General features: G+C 43.5%; 2 protein-coding genes across 7 annotated transcripts in view; one reads left to right on the top strand and one right to left on the bottom strand.

Annotated features, from left to right (window-relative positions):
- The window catches only part of ABCB1 (ATP binding cassette subfamily B member 1), a 199871-nt gene that overhangs the window by 120825 nt on the left and 56005 nt on the right, over window positions 1–23041 (bottom strand). The window contains exon 2 of the mRNA XM_008261791.5: window positions 11899–12004. The gene's annotated coding sequence lies outside the window, so the exon portion shown is untranslated. The remainder of the gene's footprint in view (window positions 1–11898; window positions 12005–23041) is intronic.
- RUNDC3B (RUN domain containing 3B) overlaps window positions 11036–23041 on the top strand; it is a 173409-nt gene continuing 161403 nt past the window's right edge. For 4 of the 6 annotated variants that reach the window (XM_002713833.6, XM_017344326.4, XM_051853372.3 and 1 more), the window contains exon 1: window positions 11215–11567. In XM_002713833.6, coding sequence (XP_002713879.1) covers window positions 11446–11567 — 122 coding nt within the window. In that variant the 5' untranslated portion in view covers window positions 11215–11445. Of the gene's footprint in view, window positions 11568–23041 lie in introns of all 6 variants that reach the window. The other 2 variants (XM_002713831.6, XM_051853374.3) reach the window with 2 other exon arrangements.

Genomic DNA, 23041 nt, shown 5'->3' with positions numbered 1-23041 from the left:
GGGAAAGACAATGTCACGTTAAGAGCCATTGCACCAAATAAGTCTCTTAGGGAGTACACTGCTTCCTTCACCACTAGGGCTAGGCAGAATTCCCAGATGGCTGTCATGGTCTCTGCTGCCTGGTGATATTCCTGGAGTTACAAGGCTTTTGTATGACAAGAGGGCTTTTGAGGGTGTACTAAAGTTTCCCATTATAGCCATGGGTTGTATTCTGGCATTTCTGTCACCATGGACCACACTACCACAGGAGTCCTGTAAGATCACAATGGAGTTGAATAATTCCTATCACCTCCTGACATTGTCGCCATGATGACACCAAAATCCAAGGCATTATTCAAATGAGTGTGGTGCTGCCTGCATAAACAAACCTGCACTGCCAGTTGTGTAAAAGTAGAGCACACATAGTCCATGACACTTGGTAGTGACAGTAAACAGCTGTGTAATCAGTTTACCTTGACTACACTTTTCATCATTATTTTAGAGTGTACCCCTACTTATTAAAAAAATATTGGAAAGCAACATGCCTTGTGACCGCAAGAACCTGGATTCTGCTAGCAGCAACTCGTATGAGCTTGAAACTAGATTATCTCCCAGAGAACACGGCATAGCTGACCCCTTGATTTCACCCTTCTGAGACCATGAGCAGAAAATTCAATCGTGTTGTGCCAGGCTTTTGACCTATGGATTTGTTAGCTAATAAATGAGTGTTTTAAGGCCACTAAGTTTGTGCAATTTTTCCTACAACAATAGAAAACTAACAGTAACTATTTTTTCCCAGAACACTTTTATTTAAGGCATACAAACTTCATGCATTTCACAAGTACAAATTTAGGAACATAGTGATTCTTCCTATCCTACCCATTCTCCCACCTGCGTTCCACCCTTCTCCCTCCTCCTCCTATTCTCATTCTTATTTTTTCCTAAGATCTATTTTCAATTACCTTTATACACATAAGATTAACCCTACACTAGGTACAGAGTTCAACAAATAGTATGAAAAAAAAAAATTGTTCCTTAACAGTCACGACAAGGGCTGTTCAAAGTTATTGAATCTCAAAGTGTCAATCTCACTTCTATAGATTATCTTTTAGATATTCTATTAGTTATCATAAGTCAGGGAGAACATATAGTATTTGTCCTTTTGGAACTGACTTATGTCACTAAGTATAAAGTTTTCCAGCTGTATTCATTTTGTTGCAAATGACAGGATTTCATTTTTTTACCACTGTGTAGTATTCCATGGTTTACATATTCTATAATTTATTTATCCAATCTTCAGCTGAAAGGCATCTGGGTTGATTCCATATCTTAGCTATTGTGAATTGAGATGCAAGTAACTATTAAACATTAGCTTCCAAACTCTGCCAGGAAATAACTTCACAGGGCACTGACCTCATTAGCAAGGTCAATTATATACCAAGTAATGAATGAGTTAGACATAAGCCTGATAAGATCTGGATGATGAACCTAGTGTTCTTTTTGTCCTTACTTAGGTTTATCTGTTGACTCAGGTAAACATATTTGGCCAAATTTATGAATAGAAGTATACTGCCTTATAATTTTTGAATTATACACATAGGCTCTATGTGTGCCTATCTATCTAAATGAATGTTGACCCTGAGATTTCAAAGGGGCAATTATTAATATAATTGTTATTTTGACCTATTATAAGTTTACATAAGCAATTTTGGTCATGAATATAGTTTGTTGGATTGTTTCAGGGTAAATGTATATCAATTATTTTGACTATGGATATTTCAGGGGGAATTTTCTTAAAAATTATTTGGAGTGAAAACAATGTCATTTAATTTGCAGGAAGAATTGAAGTAATATTTTCTTGACAGTATGGCTGAAAATTCTATTTAGGAGTTTGTGAGTAATTTATTTCTCATTGATGTTTTTCTTTGCCAAAATATTCCTAGATGATTTTTAAAATAGAACTTATGCTTGAATTATCAGTCTCACATAATTTGCAGAAAATTACTTTGTAGAACTGGTATCACATATGTTACCTATTCAGATTCTTAGTGTTAAAGAGACTGTGTGTTTTTCCACTAGCCTGGCATTAATATTTCTTCTATAAGTTAGCGCCTTGCTATATTACAACGTTTTCCAACACTTTACAATCTATTTTAGTAACTGACAAAGCAAGTGTTCCCTCCTTTCTCTCATTTTGACTGATTATATTCACATGCTTATACTGACAGGTGACATTCTGGTTCATTCACCATGATCTGAAAATGTAAGCCTTCCTGCATTGCAAGCATTCTAGTCATAGTCATAAAAACTATAAACTCCATCAGGTGACGTAAAAGAATATGTGAGAAAAATAAGGAGACATTATAGCCTTATCACAATGTAAATATTACAAATATAATTTTACCTAATCTATAAATCTGATGCAATCCAGATGTTTGCGAGGAAGAATTTGTCAAAATGACTATAATTTTTTTATGGAAGACAATTCATTCCAGAATTACCTAAGAATATTCTGAAAGGGAACAATCAGGGGATACTAGCCCTGTACAATATTAAAAATAATTTTAAGTCTCTAGTACTTACCAGATTTTGGTAACACCACCTCACAAATGTTAAACCAGTGAATCAGAACAGAAAATCCAGTAGTAGATACAAATGTGTGTAAATATTTAGTACTTGTCAAAGATGGCATTTCATATCAGTAGAAAAGGATCATACTTAATACTAGTATCAGTTAACTGTTTGCCAATTGAAAAATTAACCTCTTTTACCAATTGACTCTTACACAAAGACACATTATATAATTATCCAGTATGCAAGTGCAAAAATATACAACAGAGGGGTTGGTGCTGTGGTGTGGTAGGTTAATCCTCCGCCTGAGGCGCTGGCATCCCATAGGGGCGCCGGTTCTAGTCCCAGCTGCTCCTCTTCCCATCCAGCTCTCTGCTATGGCCTGGGAAAGCAGTAGAAGATGGCCCAAGTCCTTGGGCCCCTACACCCGTGTGTGAGACCCGGAAGAAGCTCCTGGCTCCTGGTTTCAGATCGGCGCAGCTCTGACCGTTGTAACTATTTGGGGAGTGAACCAGCAGATGGAAGACCTTTCTCTCTGTCTCTCCCTCTCACTGTCTATAACTCTACCTCTCAAATAAATAAATAAAAATCTTTAAAATATATATATACAACAGAAACAGATGTAAACACTTTTAAATCCAAGCATACAGAAAGTTTTTCTAAGCACAATGTGAAACTCAGAAACCCTAACAGTAAGCCTATAATACATTGGATAAAAACCCAAAACTTTTGTAGGGAAGAAATCATCATAAACAAAGAGAAATTAATGAAGAGTAACAGATTGGTGAAGAAATTTATTAAGTAAGTGTAGAATGAGCCTAATTGGGTAAAATTAAGTATCAACACGTACATGTAAAATACTGAACTATGTCTGAAGAGATATCTGTAACAAAATTGTTATGGAATAGTGATGTTAGTTTTATTTGTGGATTTATTGTAATGAGCAAAAATCTTTATTATAAATGCAAAATTACATGACAAATTTAATATATGATGTCAGTTGGGAAAGGTGGCTAATTTAATAAACAGACATGGAACAAATGGCTAATTATTATGAAAAAATTAAGTTATAATCTAATTTCACACATTCATACATTCCAAATACTTTCACTATTTTTAATTCAAAAAAGAATCGAATTAATAATCTTGGGGGTGGCAAAAATCTTCCTAAAATAATCAAAGGAAAAACCAATAAAGAAAAATATTGATAAATTTAATTTATGTAAACCATTTATTCATCTCTAAATAAAATAACCTTTTTTTTGACAGGCAGAGTTAGACAGAGAGAAGGTCTTTCTTCCATTGGTTCACCCCCCAAATGGCCACTACTGCCGGCGCGCTGCGCCAATCCGAAGCCAGGAGCCAGGTGCTTCCTCCTGGTCTCCCATGGGGTGCAGGGCCCAAGCACTTGGGCCATCCTCCACTGCCTTCCCGGGCCACAGCAGAGAGCTGGACTGGAAGAGGAGCAACCAGGACAGAATCTGGCGCCCCAACTGGGAGTAGAACCTGGGGTGCCGGCCCCACAGGCAGAGGATTAGCCAAGTGAGCTGCGGCGCTGGCCTAAATAAAATAATTCTTTCAATCCCATAAACAAAGCAAGCAACAGAGTAGGAAAAATATTTTCTATACAAATGGTAGACCAATATGTTAATATACTACTTTTTAAAAAATATTTTCTATTCCTTTTCTGTTTGAGACATGATTATATATACAAATATTTGTGATTGTATTATTATTTTTTAAAGATTTATTTATTTATTTGAAAGTCATAGTCACACAGAGAGAGGAGAGGCAGAGAGAGAGAGAGAGAGTGAGTGAGAGAGAGAGCAATTTCCATCTACTGGTTCACTCCCCAATTGGCTGCAACGGCCAGAGCTGTGCCGATCTGAAGCCAGGAGCCAGAAGCTTCTTCTGAGTCTCCCACAGGGGTGCAAGGTCCCAAGGGCTTGGGCCATCTTCTACTGCTTTTCCAGGCCATAGCAAGAGCTGGCTGGGAAGAGAAGCAGCTGGGACTAGAACTGGTGCCCATATGGGATGCTGGCACTGCAGGCCGTGGCTTTACCCACTTTGCCACAGCGCCAGCCCAAATATACTACTATAATGAAGACTAATATTCTTTTGGAAAATATGGACAAAGGAAATGACTAGGCAAAACCCAAAATCAAAAATGACCAATAAGCACATGAAATAAGTGTGCAATTTTGCTGCTATTAAAACACAAGTTAAGATCTGAGCAAGATATTGCTCTTGGCTTATTCTATGGAAAAAAGGCAAAGAGAACAATAGTAGTATACAGAGTAAAAGAATAAGAAAATTTACATATTAATTCTGGTAGGAATGTAAATTGGTAAAAACTCTCTAGGAAAAAGTTTAATTTGCCCTCATTGAAATTTTGTATATCTGAGGCCAGTGTTGGGGTTTGGCGGGTTAAGCTGCTACTTGCAAAGCCAGCATTCCACATCCGAAGTTTCAGTTGGAATCTCAGCTGTTCTGCTACACTTCTGATCCAGCTCCCCGCTACGGCGCCTGGGAAAGCAGCACAAGATGTCCCAAGTGCTTGGGTTCCTGAAACACGTGAGACCTGATGGAGTTCTGGGCTCCTCTTTTCAGTCTGACCAGACCCAGTTATTGAGCCCATGTAGGGAGTGAACAAGAAGATGGAAAAATCTCTCTCTCTCTCCCTGTCACTATGGCTTTCAAAAAATTAATAAATCTGTTTAAAAATAAAAATTTTATCCTTTTATTTGACATACATTTTCTGAATCAAAAAGTTTATGTAATTAAGTCTCTTTAATAATTGTGGGCATGCAGATATTGCAATGCTAATGCTGTCTATATAATAGATGGAAATATGCTAAAAGTTCAACAACATGGGGTTGATAAGCAAATTATAATAAAACCATGTCATGGGATACAAGTTTGTGATTGTGATGTTTTGGAAGAACACCCATTATTATCAAGGTGACAGAAAAGTGTACCTTGATAGAAACACAGGCAATAGGTAGAAAACTAAGTTAATGTGCAGCAAAAGCTGATGACAATTACCTTAGGTATAAAGAAATCCAAGCTGGTATAACAAGAGGCTGAGGTTCTAGTCCAGTGAGAAGGGTGGAAGGGAGGAGACAGGAAAGGAACAGCTGCCAGCCCTTCTTTGTTAGTGACTGGCTTGCTAGCCCCAGGGCTGAAACTCATTCCACTCCATGGCTCCTACAGAGCGTCAGGGAAGCCTGCGCACTGCTGCTGTCCTTTCTCTGGACTCCACATTGCACGAGTGATGCAACTGGCAGATGCGCACAGTCTTTTTCATTCTTAAGCACTGTGTGCACAATGCAGGGGTTTTGTGGTTACGCCTCATCTGGAGGTACTTTCTCAAAAAGGCAGTGAAACATGTCACAACAAAGCATGGATTTTGAACCTGTCATATCTGGCTCCACCACTTGCTACAGGGCTTTCCATACATGACTTCTCAGAGAATATGAGAGTATAAAAAAAAAATGCTCCAGAGAATGACTCTGATGATTAGCATAATTCATGCAATGTCTGCAGTCTGTAGTTTCTGGTATGTTAACGCCTCTCTCCAAGTCTCTGAGATTAAAAAAATAAATAAATAAAAGGAAAGAAGGAAGAAAGGATGGAGGAGGGCAGGAAGGAAGGACAGTCTCTTGAAACAAGGGCCAATATTTTCCCTCTTTAAAGATATTGTAAGACCCCATCCATCTTGTTTTGATCAGTCTTACCCAAAGAACAACTTTTGAAAGCCATCAACTTTCTCTTCCACATGCATCGACCATAGGCTGTAGGGTCATCCTCACCATCTACACCCCACTGAACCTGCATACTTTGTACTTCTTTGCCTTTGACACTGTCTACCACTGCTTTCCATGATGCCCTCTGGAACTATTGCCCTACTTCCAATACTGCCTTGCACTTGCACTACTTCTCCTGTGGTCCCTTCACCTCCTGTACTCAGCAGGGACCAGTATCTCCCTCAGGGGACTGCTTTTCTCACCGTTGTCTCAAAGTTTTCATCTCTTTCACACTTGTGGGCAAGAAGAGTAGTGTTTTCCTTGGTTTCTGTTGCTGCTTCTAGGCCATTATTCTTCTACTCCCTTGTAAAAAGCAAGCAAATCAGTAAAATTTGCTCTCAGTTCTTTGAGGTTATTGTAATTTCACAGTCCTGCCATCTATTAACTTCCCCATAGGTCGCCTAACCTATTGGTTACGACAGCAGCAGGTGCGTGTTCTGAACCCTGCACCACGCTAAACCTCAGTGGACCCTGGAGGGCACTCAACACTGAACTGCTGAGGTTTTGAGTTTCTGACATCACCAGGTCATCCCTTCATTCTCTTCTGCCATACTTCCATGATCACACCTTGGAGTTTTTCATAACTTACAATAATCTTAATTCCATACACCACTTTCTAACCACAGTCTTGTCTCCTCCAATCTTGTTTTACTTTATTAATTATGATTGTTCTTTCTCAACAGATTGTCCAGCCTTTTGGTCCATTTTTGCTACCCTAATCCATCAGTTCTTTCCTCATGTCCTTCTATCTCCAAAGCAAAGTACCTGAGGATCACTCTTGTTAACATCCTGAACTTTCCTGCTTTTCTGTCTTTCCTTTCACCTGCTCATTAAATCTCAGTTCTGGGTGAAACCACAGTGTTTTATTTATTATGGCACCCCAGCCTCCTAAGTGCGATGGACTAAATACTCGTGTTCCCCTCCATTCATATGCTGAAGCCTTAGCCCGCAATGTGATGGTACTAGACATGGGATTGTTGACAAGCAACTGGGGTTAGATAAGGTAATTTGGGAGGGCCCCTTCTGATGGGATTAGCGCCCTTAGAAAAAGAAGCACAGACCTCTTTCCTCTTGCATGCCCTGAGGAAAGACCATGTAATCACACAGGGAGAAGGTGGTCATCTGCAAGCCTGGGGGAGAGCCCTCAGCAGGAACCAAACTGTCCAGAAACTTGTTCACAGCTCCCAGAACTCTCAGATACAGATGTTTGTCCTTTGAGCCACCCAGGCTGTAGGATGTTGTTATGGGAGCCCAAGCTGCCTCAGTTACCACCCACTGCAGGATGGAGGTGTGAGCCTACCAGGTTGGATTAGCCACATCACTCTGTAAGAAGCACTAGGTCACCTTCAGTACGTGATGTTTTCTATTTCGCAGAGAAAAAAAAGCCATCAGCTGGGAATTTCCTTCCCTCTCAAAAAGTAAAAGTTTTAAACTGCTGGTGCCTGCACCCATACTCCCACCCTCTTCTCTGGTAACAACCACAAGTCAGTAACCTCAGCCCAAGCTCAGTCCACCCATCTATGTGTGCATCCCACTCCTTTCCCGCATCCTCACTTCTGATCCTTTTCTCTCTCTGTGGCATCACTAATCTCCCCCTCCTAGCACATCCATTCCATCAACTGTAAAGTGTGCTCAAGTTACTGCCATGAAAATAACAACTAAACAGCAGTAACCATAGCCTTTCTCAATATTCCCCTAATACCACCACCACCTTCTTTTCCTCCCCCTTCTCAGCCTTTGAAGAGTTGGGAGATCGTCACTATTCCCTGTCACTATTTTACTCATTCCTGTTTGGCTTTCACTCTCACCGTTGTGTTGAAATTGTGCTTACTGGTCTGTGGAAGATTTCCTATACAAAGGAAATTAACTGTGCCATGAGTTTCATGAATGTTTTTTCTGTCATTTTTCCTTTGATTTTGCTCGTGATAGTACTTGATTTGTGAATTTAAACAATTCCACGGTATCATTTCCCCAATTTTCTTCTATCTATGGCTGCTGGGTTTGTGGCATACTTAGAAAGTCCACTTCTTTTTTGAGACTAAAGTAGACTATGGTCATATCTTTGCTTTGTAACATTTTATATTTGATGATATTTTATGTGTTGCATTTGGAGTTTTGTCTTTTTTTGATGAGAAGAAGAGGTATGGTCTGCCCATTCAGGTTTACAGAATCCCAATAGGTCTCATGATTTTTCTTTTTCTTTTTTTTTTTTATTCTTTTAGAGAACTGACATTTATTTATTTATTTATTTTTATTTGACAGGTAGAGTTATAGACAGTGAGAGAGAGACAGAGACAAAGTTCTTACTTCCATTGGTTCACTCCCCTAATAGCTGCTACGGCCGGCACTGCGCCAATCTGAGGCCAGGAGCCAGGTGCTTCCTCCAGGTCTCCCATGCGGGTGCAGGAACCCAAGCACTTGGGCCATCCTCCGTTGCCCTCCCGGGCCACAGCAGAGAGCTGGACTGGAAGAGGAGCAACCGGGACTAGTACCCGGTGCCCCAACCAGGACTAGAACCCGGGGTGCCAGCACCGCAGGCGGAGGATTAGCCTAGTGAGCCATGGCGCCAGCCAGGTCTCATGATTTTTACTGAGGATTTTTTTCTGTGTTTGAATAACCTTTGTGCCAATTCTCAGAAATGGGTACCAAAGTTCAAAATGTAGTGTGAAAACTCATGAAGCTCTATAGTAATACTGTACTTTAAGCTGGATTTAATTAATTAGTAATCTCCAGATTAGGACTAAAGATGCAGGACATACCTCCAAAGTTACTAAAAGCCTTATCAAATAAGGCCCCCATGTGGCAGTTTAACGGCACACATGAAAAAAATTGCTTGTCTTGCAGCAAAAAATCTTGTTAAGTACTAATTTGTCAACTGAATTCCCCTAAAAGTAACATTCCAGAGGTGTTACCAATCATTGCAGATGGATTCATATTATAACTCCACGGAACAGGAAAAGGAGAAGAAACTACAGGAGAGGCAGCCTCTTTTGCGAATAAAAGCATCTCACCTTTCTTCTTCTTTTTTTTTTTTTAATTTTTTTGACAGGCAGAGTGGATAGTGAGTGAGAGAGAGAGAGAGAGAGAGAGAGAGAAAGGTCTTCCTTTGCCGTTGGTTCTCTCTCCAATGGCCGCCACAGTCGGCGTGCTGCGGCCAGCGCACCGCGCTGATCCCATGGCAGGAGCCAGGTACTTATCCTGGTCTCCATCTCACCTTTCTCCTGACATGACCTTTGCCTTCTTGATAAATGCCCTGAGGGGCGTGCGTGCGTCCTTTCCTTGGCACATACTAAGCATAGGTGGTGAGAAGTTTACTTGACAATGAATGGCTTCCCACGCTTCCCTGTACACTGTTCTCTGTGGCTACACAAGAATGACTCCATCCCTGGGAGATTCGTCATTGCCAGTGCTAATCCTTGGCGGAGACTTTGCGGCCAGCCTGCAGACCCCTTTCTGGATGGCTGCTCCTGCATTTACACTAATGGGCAGGTAAGAGGAGGCAAATTCAATTGAAGCTCCAAGGAGGAAACCTCTGTCACAGTAGAACAGACAAAAAACGTCCCAGAGAGAGTGCAGTGACCACAAACGCCCACTTATGGAGTGCTCGTCTGCTCTTATTAATGTGAGGGTAAAGTTTACAGTGTATCTAAATTATTTTAATTTTAATGCATGAAAACATATCAAAATAGTGAAGCCATTTTTCCTACAAATTTTTTTTTGTTTCGTGATTACATAGTAGCTGAAAGGAATAATTTTAAATAATAATAAATAGTTTTAAAAAGTCAAAATCTCGGAAAACAGTAACTGCAGCTTATTCAAAACTGTGTATGAAAAAGCACTCAACAGAGAGTAACGGGACCTCCCGTACTCAATATAAAAGTAGAGACACTCAGGCTACACTCTATCCTGTGACATTCTTGGACACCGGCTCCAAAGCCAGGGCCGGAAGCCACACGGATCTTGGAGCCAGTCAATCCGTGACACATGCCCGTCAAAACCACGGTCAGCGTGACTTCAGCTGAAACGCGGGATCAGCGGATGCGAGCCTGTCGTTTGCACAGCGCCGTGCCTGGTCCCACAGGGACCGCAGTCACGCGGGCTCTCACCGCAAACGCTGGGCACACTGTTGCAGAGGGCGGTGACCGCCACACGACGCAGGCGGCAGCCGGGAGCCGCCCGCAAGGAGGCCGGAGGGCAGGCGGAGCGGCCCCGGCCACACCCGCCCTGGTCCCCCGTGCCTGAGGTGGGCGCGACGCGGCGCCGAGGTCGCCCCGAGAAGGCTATCGGACGCGCAGAGCCCCTGCTCAGAGCGGGGGAGGCCGTCAGGACAAAGGACCCCTCCCAGGCTCCGGGCCGGGTGCCGGCGCATCCCCGGCCTGAGCGACCAGGAATCCGGCCCTTAACGCTTGGCTCCGGGCGAGGGTCGGCGAGCAGGCCCCCGCCTCCCAGCCTCGCGCCGGGGCCCGCAGCCCGCCACCCGCGCGCAGAGCGGCTCCTCGGCGTGCCCGGCGGCTGCGGCACGCGTGCTGCGAGCGCGAGCCCGGCGTCTTGACAGCCGCTCACGCGTCGGGGCGGAGCTGAAGCGCGTGCTTTTAAAGGCTCGCCGGCCTGCCCCGCCCCTCGCGCGCCACGATTGGCTCCCGCTGGTGCAGCGTCGCTCCCATAGGCGCCTGGAAGGCGGGGTGGCGCGCGCGAGGCTCGGGGTCTCCCCGCCGCGGCCCCGGCTGAGGCGCGAGTGGCGCCGCGTGTGGGTGACTGGGCTTGCGGGACGGCTGGGCCGTGCACGCGCGCGCGCGGCCACGAGCAGACTCCCTCGGGAAGTAGCGGAGCGCCCGACGCCGCCCGGCGGCGCGCGCGAGGGCGGAGGTGGTGCGTGCGGGTGTGCGCGGGGTGTGTGGGGCTCGCCGCCGGTCCCTGGGTGCGAGTGCCCCGCGGTCTCCCACACCCTCCACCCTCCCCCGCGTCGCTCTTACCCGCTCTCCCGCACCGCCGCGGTCGCGTACCGAGCGAGCGAGGCCCTCGGGAAGCAGCTGCGGGGAGAGGGTGTGCGGGATCGAGCGAGACAAAGGGGGTGCGGGGTCAGCCCGCCATGGCCTCTCGGGGCCTGGGGGGCCTGAGCGGGAGCCGCGGCGGCGCTGGCGGCGGCGGCAAGAAGAGCCTGAGCGCCCGCAACGCTGCGGTGGAGCGGAGGAACCTGATCACCGTGTGCAGGTGCGGCGGCGCCGGGCCGCAGAGGGGCCGCGGCCGGCGCGGGGCCGGCTGGGGCGGGGCCGGGGGAGGGGTCGTGGTGAGCGTGGTCCGCTGTCCGAGCGGAAGGCGCGGGCCTGCAGGTCGCCCGGCGGCACCGGGGGCCCGCGGCGCGGCCGGCCGCTTGGGGCGAGGAGCGGGTCGCGGGCTTGCGGAAGGCGTGCCCGGGTGGTCGTGCGTGCCGCTGACGTCGGCCTCGCTCCCGCCCTCCCGCGAGCGACCCCGGCCCCGGAGCCCGAGGCCGTGGCTGGCCTTGGGGGTCACTGACCTGTAGCCCAGGTGTGGCTTGCCTTACCTGTGCTGTTCTGGAACGTGCAGAACCGCGAAGGGAACGTTTGCTGTCTGCACGCCCAGGATTCGGAGAGAACTGCTTCCACCTAAGTTTTCTTCAGGTCTTGCATCTGAGAATTAAAACAAAACAACCTTCCTTAGGAAGTTCTTTTAACTTGTTTCCCAATTACTGTGTTCCTTCAGACCCCTAATCAGCAGCAGCCAGAGAAGCTCATCTAAGAGTCAGGAGATGATGAGACAGTTCCCTTGGTAATGCATGCCTGCATGTCTCCCCTGTTTTCTTTATGTAAAAATGTGTGAAGATTTCGTCTGAAGGTGAATACAGGTGTTTCTACCAGGGGTTACAAGGGTAACCTTGAGTAACTTTTTGTTTTCCCTTGAGTTAGTGCCACTGTTCCAGTGTCTGGGAGGAAACAGGGCAGGTTTTGCTTAGTTGTTAAAAAATTGAGTAAATGTTTATTGCATGCATAAATCCACTGGTGGGTACTATTCTTTTTTCTTCTCCATTTTTGTCCTGGCTGGTTTTAATTTATGTACTGTTCCTTTGTCCCGTTATGAGAGGCAGTTAAAGAGAAGAAAGGGATATTTCTTTGAGCCTCTGAAATTAGATTTTAAGTTATGTTACGTTTGTGTGGACAGCTCTGGGCTAGTTCTATTTTCATTATCTTATTTATATACTCATTTTCTTGTGTGAAACTATGGAAGTGCTGACTTCAGGTATAGTTTACACATAGATTCAGTGTAGTAGCTAAAATAAATTTCAATTTCTGGCTTAGATTTCAATTTGTGTAGTTGTTTATGGGCTAATACTGTTGGGTATTTGTCATTTCCAAATAGTTGATGGTATATATAAGTTATTGCTTATGTCTAGTTATGGGGTCTGTTTGATAGGCTTCGTCTAAATGACTGTTTGGATAAAAAGTCACTGTAGATCATATATATGTGTGTGTGTGTGTTAAGCAAAAACAGTATTTGTGCTGTTATGGGTAACAGTATTGATGCATTTATCATGTTTTACTTTCAGATTTCTCACCCATGTCTCTCAGTGGAGAGGTGATTTAGTATTGAGGTTGGGAGAAAGTTTGTTTAGTGTGAATACAGCTGGATTCTAAGTTAGCTTTGTAAATCACCAGGGTGCCCTTTTGCCAGCCATGCAGCTTTCTCATTTTCCTTTGTTGTCATCTGTAATGTACAGTTGTAATCAGTCACTGGTAACCGTCAGTGATAGTCCTAAAGTGGATAATAACCTTCCAGCAAAATGTTTCATATTTGATTTTGAATATCTGCACATATGAGCAGGTTAATAATGGCTGACAGGTGTTTATAGCAGCTAGGTGAGCAGGTGCATCTTTCTCTGTAAACAAAAGCTTTTTGAACTGTGCCTTCCATTTTGTGATACTCCACTGGTGTCTGGAAAGACGGAATAGTTTCTGACTCCAGACAAGGAAACCCAAGACTCTACCACCACAGAACAGTTGCGTGTGTCTCCCCATACTTACATGGTAAGCCTTTGCTTTTCCCTTAAAGAATGTAGGTATTTTCTTAGCCCAGGTTCTTTATTTGAAAGTCAGAGTTACACAGCAGCGAGAGCAGAGCAGAGCAGAGCAGAGCAGTGAGAGAGAGAGAGAGAGAGAGAGAGAGAATCATCTGTCTGCTGGTTCACTCTCCAGTTGGCCACAAAGGCCAGAGCTGCGCCAATCTGAAGCCAGGAGCCAGGAGCTTCTTCAGGGTCTCCCACTCAGGTACGGGGGCCCAAGAACTTGGACCATCTTCTACTACTTTCCCAGCAGGGGCCCAAGGACTTGGGCCATCTTCGACTGCTTTTCCAGGCCATTTCAGAGAGCTGGACCAGAAATGGAGCAGCCAAGACTTGCACGGTGTGCCCATATGGGATGCTGGCACTGCAGGTGGTGGCCTTACCCACTAAGCCACAGCACCAGCCCCAAGAGAGGAGTCTTCCATTCATTCACTGGTTCACTTCCCAAATGGCCGCAAGGGGTCCTAGGCAGGCATGATGTTGTTACAGTTCTGAACTTTCCAAGAGTGCTGTCTGGTTAGGTAGGATACACAGCAAAAGAGCTGATTTGAATTTTGGTTCCTTGTGATTGTATGTGTATGTAATTATTCATCAGATCTTTTTTCCTAGTGAATATTTACATATGGTAGACTACAACTTTCTCCGCATCATCATCATCGTATTATTCACAGGTTGTGGGGGAAATACGTCGTTTGAAGACTAAATCTTTGAGGAGGACATTAGAGTGACCACTGTGGCTCTGGTCACTAGCTAGTGCTTTCCCTGCACATTCTCTCATTTTTACTTTGAAAAATTAAATTGTCTTTCACACATTCTTTAACTTGGATTTTTCATACATAGAAAATCAGAGATTAGTCACTTTTCCTGTCATTTTTAAGCTTCATGGTTTGCTGAAAAGCTTACATATTCCTTTGATTTTAGTTCCGGCAAAGAGAATTAAAATCTACATATTCTTCCAGTGGCTTACCAGTATTTTATCAGCAAATTATTCAAATGTGAATGTTTAAATTGTGCCTTAATTATATTTAAAATAGCATTTGTCAGGTTATTAAGCATGGTTTCAAGAGAAACCCCTCCCACAAGGCATGATTTTCCTGAGGGTTGGGCAGAGCTGACAGGAGGGCTTTGGAGAGAGATGCAGTGGCGATTTACGTGGGCTGGAGACAAATGGTGATTTCACAGTTCAGATACCTGGCACACGCACACAGGCCTCCTTGGGTGTCTTTAGGTCAAGATACGATGTCAGGGCTTGGGTGCTTCAAATCACATTAGTGCTTCTTTTCTTTGGTGTAATTGGGGAATGAGGCGCTTGTTTTCTATTTGACTGCCATTCGAGTTGAGCTTAGCATTCTTGCATCAGCTGTAGTGCTCTCTGCAGCGTTGCTTGTGGAGTACAATCTGCTGTATTACTGAAGCTTGGCATCGAAGTGCTCACTGTAAGCCGTGGTAAATATTGTGTGCAACATTTTGGACGAATTTCATTTTCAAAACAGATTATGTATTTTTGTACCTTCTTTCCAAAGACTGTCCATGGCACGCCGTAATTGGTACTGCTGCCCTTACTGAGGGTCCGTTTTGGTGATGACGAGTGTGCACGGTTCCCTTGGGAGACGCTCGAGGCCCATGGAGTTTTCTGCTAAGTGGCCCCACAGGGCTGTGTGTGTGCCGCTCTCGGCTTTTCCATTCTGCTCTTTCTTTCCACCACCACTTGCTACTTTGTGTGTTCCTGTCAGCTCTTTGCTCTCTGCTTCCCATCCTGCCTTGTTGATTATAACTGGCCGTGTACTGAAAAAGCAGATAACTAAACTTAGCGTGTTTTCATTTTTTTAAAGCATCCAGAGACCTGTGTTCAGTGAGCAGTTTGAATTTCTTAATGTTCTGGTTGCTGAATAATCAGGATAAACACCTGTTTCTATGATTGAAGGTGGTAAGAGGAATGTTATGGAATATTATTGGCAATATAATCCTTTAAATTTAAATTTGGTGACTCACTTTTCTTGTTACTATTTGGGTGAGTATACTTTGTGAGATTTTCACATCTTGGCTCCAGTGATGACAGTATTTTTGGCTAAAGCGCTTTTTGTAGTGCTACATGTAGTAGAACTTTGGGTAGAGACTTTGATCAACATTAGTTGTATTACCTTGTAACAGGATCAGTGTCATTTTTAAGAATTAGCTCACATTTTTCATCTTTCACAAAAGATCATTATCTCTTCCTGTTCCCAGGGACCAGGTAAGCCACTGCCTGTGAAACTGGCATCCCACGAAACAGGCATCTCAGATTGAAGGGGTCTACACTCTGGCTGCCCTGCTTCTGTTCCAGCTCCCTGCTAATGGGCTTGGGGAAGCAGTGGAGGATGCCCCAAGTGCCTGGGCCCCTGCTGCCCACATGTGAAACTCAGATGGAGAGCTGGTTTCCGCTTGGCCCAGCCCCGGCTGTTGCAACCATTTGGGGGAGTGAACTAGCTGACAGATGATCTTTCTGTCTCTCCCTGTCACTCTTTCTAAATAATTAAATAAATAAGTTTTTTATAAGTACTTATTTGTTTGAAAGAGTTACAGAGAAAGAGATGCACACACACAGATCTTCCATCTGCTGGTTCACTCTGCAGACAGCTGCCACAGCTAGGGCTTAGCGAGGAGCTCCTTCCAGGTCTCCCATGTAGGGTACAGGGACCCAAACACTTGGGCCATCTTATGCTGTTTTCCCAGGCACATTATTGGGGAGCTGGATCAGAAGTGGAGCAACTGGGACTTGAACTGGCGCTTGTATGGGATGACAGCATTGCAGGTGGCAGTGTTACATGGCAGGAGGCTGGTCCTGTACAGATAAGTCAAGAAAAGAGAAGAAAAGAAAAGAAAAGAAAAGAGAAGAAAAGAGAAGAAAAGAAAAGAGAAGAAAAGAGAAGAAAAGAGACGAGACGAGAAGAGAAGAGAAGAGAAGAAAAAAAGAAAAGAAAAGAAAAGAAAAGAAAAGAAAAGAAAAGAAAAGAAAAGAAAAGAAAAGAAAAGAAAAGAAAAAGCTATCCGTAAGGCATTTAGTAAGGGGTATGTTATATATTTGACAAATACAAAATGTTCACTTGAGAAAGAAGGATATTCAAAAGAGAATGTTTGAAACCCATCGACTCTTCTGTTGACTGTTGCAAGTGTGTATCATGCACCCCTGGAGCCATCCAAATCACCCAAGAGCACCTGGGTGTGTAGACTGCATTGGTGTGCACTCTGCTTCCCCTGTTGCATTTACCTAGCGCGCACTGGCCTGCATTGAAGGTTATTATGAAAAGCCATCACAGAGAGTCTGCTGCTTTTTTTTTATTTTAAAAGACTCATTTTATTTATTTGAAAGGCAGAGTTACAGAGAGAAGGGGGAACAGAGAGTTCTTCCATCCTCCATCTGCTGTTCACTTCCCAAATGGCTGCTGAAGCCAGGGGCCAGGAGTCAGGAGCTTTATCCAGGTCTCCCACTCGAGTGCAGGGGCCCAAGGTCTTGAGCCATCCTCTGCTGCTTTTCCCAGGTGCAGTATCAGGGAGCTGGATTGGAAGTGGAAGAGCTGAGACCTATGTGGGATGCCTGTGATGCAGGTGACAGCTTAACCTACTATGCCACAGCGTCGGCTCCAAGAGGGGCTTCTTGGAGTTACTGTTTGGAACGTTGCTCACTGCTTGTATGTCACTTGAACTATTCTAGTGGGATTGTTGAAAAAGTGTCACATGGTGGTTTTAATTTGCGTTTCCCAGATGTCTAGTGCAGTTAAATACCTGTCCATAAGTCTGTTGATCATTTGGAGATTGTCTTTTATGAAGTGCCGATTGCAGTCACTTTTCAGCTGGTGCCTTTTTGTTTGATGTAAAGCTTTTTTTTTTTTTTTAAGATTTATTTATTTATTTGAGAGGCAGAGTTATATATATAGAGAGGGAGAGACAGAGAGAGAGGCCTTCATCCACTTCATCCCCAAATGGCCACAGTGGCTGGAGCTGGGCCAGTCCAAAGCCAGGAGCTAGGAGTTTCCTCCCAGTCTCCCACGTGGGTACAGGGGCCCGAGGACTTGGGCCATCTTCTACTGCTTCCCTAGGCCATAGCAGAGAGCTGGATCTGAAGAAGAGCGGCCAAGACATGAACAGGTACCCATTTGGGATGCCAGCATCGCAGGTGGAGACTTAACCTACTATGTTGCAGTGTATGGTCTGAATGGGAGTCTGCTGGACGTCTGCAGTGCACATGGCTTCTCCCACTTAGTGGCTTTATTTTTCATGATATAGTATGTTTTGATGAATAATAGTTCTTAATTGAAAAGTAGTCCATACATTTCCTTACTGGTTAATACTTTGATGTACTTGAGAAATCAGCCTACTCCATAGTAGTGAAAATATTCTTGTGTTTTCTTCTGCAATTTTATTGTTTCATCTTTTACATTTGCATCAGCAGTCCATTTGTACTTGATTTTTATTTTTTGTTTATGGTGTTAAGTGCAGGGGTCAAGGCAAAATGTTTTCCTTAAGGAAAACCAGTTGAGTATCCCCAGTCTGAAAATATGAAATCCAAAATGTTCAGAAATTGTAAACTTTTGGAACATAAATGTAACAGTACAGTGAAAAACTCCACCCCGACCATGTGTGGCATGTCACAGTGAAAATATAGGCACACTAAAAATATTATGTAAAATTACTTTTAGGTACAAATGAATCTTGTATTTAGGCTCGGATCACATTCCCAAGATGTTTTACTGAGTATTTGCAAACAGGCCAAAATCCAAAAAAATTCAGAATCTAATACATTTTGAATGATCTCAAACATTTTGAGTAAGAAAACTCAACTTGTACCATTAATTGAAATGACAGTGTTTTCCCTACTATCTTCAGAGGTCACATTTATCATAGGTCAGGGTACTGGATCATTGGTCTATTTCTGGACTCTGTTCTGTTGCATTAGTTTGTGCTCCAGCTGGCCTGATAGAGCTAACTAGCTGTACCTTTTTCATCTGTCTTGATGTTTGGTAATATAAATTTGTAGCCTTACTGAAGATTGTCTTGGCTTTTTGAATTCAAAATTACAGAATCACCTTTTCAATTTCCATTTTAAAAAGCACCTCTGGGAGCAGGTGTTTGGCCTAGTGGCTAAGATGGCACTTGAGATGCCCTTGTTCCTTGTTCCTTGTCTGAGTACCTGGGTTTGAGTCCTAGCCCTGCTCCTGTTTGCAGCTTCCTGCTATTAGGAACCCTGTGGGCAGCAGCTAATGGCTGCTGACACATGGGAATCTTGAATTGAATTCCCAGCTGTTTTGCAAGCATTTGGGTAGTAAACCAGCTGATGGGAGATCTTTCTCTTTCTCTCTCTCTCTCTGCCTTTTGAATAAATAAAATAACTAAATTAAATATATTTTTTAAAAAACTGTGGTTTTTATTAAGCTGTTATTGATTCTACAAATCAATTTTATGATAACTGTCATCTTTATGATATGAAGAAGTGCAGTCTGTGAATATGATATGTCCCTTATATTTTTAAATATGCTAGAATTTTCCTCAAAAATGTTCTGTGGTTTTGACTGTATAGCTATAAATGTCTTATTGGACTTATTCTTGCTTATTTGATATAATTTTATTTTGTAACTGAAATTATTAAAAATTTTTGTGTTTACTTTTTGAGTAATAGACAAAATTAAATTTTTAGAATGCTAGTATTCTACATAGTAGTCTTACAAGATATATTTATTAATTCTAACTGATCTTCTGAACTTAAAAAATAGGATTATGCAATCACATCATTTTATTTCCTTTTTCCATCTTCATGATGTTGTTTTCTTACTATGCTAGCTAGGACTTCTAATATAGGGTGGCAGAAAATATTCTAAATTTTAGTAGAACTTTTACAGAAGGTTTTTCTGTTTCTAGATTTCTGATAATTTTTATCATAAGTGGATGCTAAATGTAATAAAAATTACCCAATTGTGATATGTTACCTTGTTTAACATATTTTTTGCAATGATTTAATATTTTGTTTGAGATTTTTGCATATTTGTCCTTCCTTACTGTGACCTTTTTCTAATTTTGTTATTAAGATTATCTGGTCTTTTTTTTAAAAAAATATTTTTTATTTATTTATTTGAGAGGTAGAGTTACAGACAGTGAAAGGCAGAGGTCTTCCTTCCATTGATTGGTTCGCTCCCTAAATGGCTACAACGGCTGGAGCTGTGCCAACCTGAAGCCAGGAGCCAGGTGCTTCTTCCCAGTCTCCCATGCAGGTGTAGGGGCCCAAGCACTTGGGCCATCCTCCACTGCTTTTCTAGGTCACAGCGGAGAGCTGGATTGGAAGAGGAGTAGACTAGAACTGGCACCCAAATGGGATGCAGGTGCTGCAGACAGAGGATTAACCTCCTGAGCCATGGTGCCGAGCCCAAGATTATCTGGCTTTATAAAGCAAGTTGTGGGGGCGGCCTGGCACTGTGGTATAGTAGGTTAAGCCTCTGCCTGTGGCACTGGTATAACATTTGGTTAATTTCAATTAATATTTTATGTGCCTTTGACAGAAAATATATTATGTTATTGTTGGTTGCATGTCCCATATATGCTAGTTAGGGCTATTGTGTTAATTGTGTTGTTCATATCTTCTGTATCTGTATGAGTTTTACATACTTTATGTGATACTTGTAGGTGTGTCTGTTTCACCATTTAGTTTTGTCATTTTTTTGCAGTAAATATTTTGATTCTCTCTTACTAGTTGTATACAGATTTAAAACTGTCATCCCTTCCTAGTTTGCTCCTTTATTATCATAAATTCTCCCCCTTTACCTCCAATAATGCTGTTATCTCAAGGCCTACTTTGTCTGCTACTAAATTAAAACATATATTTGAGTTTGCTTTTATATGTTTTTATTTATTTATTTATTTTTTGACAGAGTGGACAGTGAGAGAGAGAGAGACAGAGAGAAAGGTCTTCCTTTGCCGTTGGTTCACCCTGCAATGGCCGCTGCGGCCGGTTCTCTGCAGCCGGCGCACCGCGCTGATCTGATGGCAGGAGCCAGGTACTTATCCTGGTCTCCCATGGGGTGCAGGGCCCAAGCACTTGGGCCATCCTTCACTGCATTCCCTGGCCACAGCAGAGAGCTGGCCTGGAAGAGGGGCAACCGGGACAGAATCCGGCGCTCCGACTGGGACTAGAACCTGGTGTGCCGGTGCCACAAGGTGGAGGATTAGCCTAGTGAGCAGCAGCGCCGGGCTGCTTTTATATGTTGTATATGTTTTTGTCTTTTACTTTCACTTTCATTCTTTCTGAATCCTTTTATTTAAAAAGTATTGTGGGGTTGGTGCTATGGCGCAGTGGGTTAATGCCCTGGCCTGAAGCATCGGAATCCCATATGGGTGCAGGTTCGAGACCTGACTGCTCCACTTCTGATCCAGCTCTGCTATGGCCTGGGAGAGCAGTAGAAGATGGCTCAAGTCCTTAGGCCCCTGCACCTGTGTGGGAGACCCAGAAGAAGCTCCTGGCTACGGGCTTTGGATAGGCGCAGCTCCGGCTGTTGTGGCCAATTTGGGAGTGAACCAGCAGATGGAAGACCACCCCCCACCCTGCCTCTCCTCTCTGTGTAACTGACTTTCAAATAAATTAATAAATCTTTAAAAACATAAAATATTTCTTTTTTATTTGAAAAGCAGAGTTGTGGAGAGGCAGAGGCAGAGAGAAAGAGAGAGATCTTTCTGTTGGTTCGCTCCCTGAATGTCTGCAGTATCTGGAGCTGGGCTGATCTGAAGCCAGGAGCCAGGTGCTTCCTCCAGGTCTCCCATGTGGATGCTGGGGCCCAAAGAGTTGGGCCATGTTCCACTGCTTTCCCAGGCACATTAGCAGGGAGCTAGATCAGAAGTGGAGCAGCTGGGACTCCAACCAGTATCCATATGAGATGCTGGCACTGCAGGTTGCGGCTTTACCTGCTAAGTCAAAGCACTGGCCCCTGGCTAAAGTATCCTTGTGTCCATGGCCAATAGTGTGGCATGCTGGTGCCTGTGGCTAGTCCACTTAGGGACTGTGCTGAGTTCAGCCTGGGTTTTACCTTTGGTATGTCCTAGACCAGCTGTAGTTTGCCCTTTGTCCTTCAGCTTATGTTTGGTATATTTTGTAGCATTTTTTCCTCCAGCAGGTCCTGAACTACTATTTTGTCTTCCAGAATTTTACCTTTTTCAGAGGCTTTCTGATTAGGCATTTGGTCTCCTATACCACATAACTCCAAATAAATAAATAAATCTTTAAAAACATAAAATATTTCTTTTTTATTTGAAAGGCAGAGTTGTGGAGAGGCAGAGGCAGAGAGAGAGAGAGATCTTTCTGTTGGTTCACTCCCTGAATGTCTGCAGTATCTGGAGCTGGGCTGATCTGAAGCCAGGAGCCAGGTGCTTCCTCCAGGTCTCCCATGTGGATGCTGGGGCCCAAAGAGTTGGGCCATGTTCCACTGCTTTCCCAGGCACATTAGCAGGGAGCTAGATCAGAAGTGGAGCAGCTTTAAGGGTTTAAGGCTCTCCCCAAGTCTCTTTAAAAAGCTTTTCTGGCTTCCTTATCCCTGCTAGCAGCCTTCTGTGTGTGCCAGGCCCTGCCAGAACTTGGGATTGGAAGATATTCTTCATAAAAGCTGCTGTGGAAGTCAGCTCACCATTTTGAACTTGTTCCTTTTCATGAATGTAAAGTTTTCCAGTTTTTACTGCATCAGAAACTCTCCGCAGTCCTCAAATAAGTGACTCCTCTAATAACCCCTCCACCCCAGTTTTTCTGTTTGCATCCTGCGAGGGTCCAGATCTGTCACTGTCTACTCCATTCTACCTGCAAGTACCTGCAAGTGGAAGTCTCTTCTCACATTCTCCTTTTTCTCTCCACTTTTAATTTATGATGGCAAACTGGTTGCACTTTATATGCCTCATAAGACAATCTCAGTTTTCTGGAATTTGTTTTATAAGTAAATGTGACACTCATGCTCTATCTATCTTTTTTTAAAAAAAAGATTTATTTTTTTGACAGAAGGAAAGAGGGAGGGAGGGAGGGAGGGAGAGAGAGAGAGAGAGAGAGAGAGAGAATCTTTCATCCTCTGGTTTACTTCCCAAATAGCCACAATGGCCAGGGCTACTTTCCCAGACACATTAACAAGGAGCTAGATTGGAAGTGGAGCAGCCGGGACCTGAACCAGTGCCCATATGGGATGCCAGTGTTGCAGGCAGCGGCTTTACCTGCTATGCCACAAAGTCAGCCCCTTTAACTTTCTTTTGTCTTCTACTAGAATGTGAGGAATCAGTTTTTTCAGCATCTGGTTTATTCTCTATCTGGTGCATAGTAGACCTACTTATCAAATGAGGTTGTTCATTCTAATTCATCAAACTAAGGTTAAAAGTTGTATTAGTAGTGTGTATAATGATACCTTCAGTTACAGAATTTTTTCTTTGTAGTTATTCTGTTTTCTTTCACTTTCATCTTATTTGAATAGATAATAAATGTATTTGCATTAAATTTGAAAAGCACAAAGTGATATATGTCCCCCTCTCTGTTCCTTGTCACCTATTTCCCTTCCCCAAAGCCACCATTTTACCATCTTATGTATTCTTCCCAAGGTATTAAAGGTATATTCGAGCAGGT

Source organism: Oryctolagus cuniculus, chromosome 16, assembly GCF_051225735.1.
Source record: "Oryctolagus cuniculus isolate XC-2025 breed Fujian yellow rabbit chromosome 16, ASM5122573v1, whole genome shotgun sequence".
NCBI lineage: Eukaryota > Metazoa > Chordata > Mammalia > Lagomorpha > Leporidae > Oryctolagus > Oryctolagus cuniculus.
Note: the sequence above shows the minus strand (reverse complement) of the source record. Positions and strands in the feature narration are given on the sequence as shown.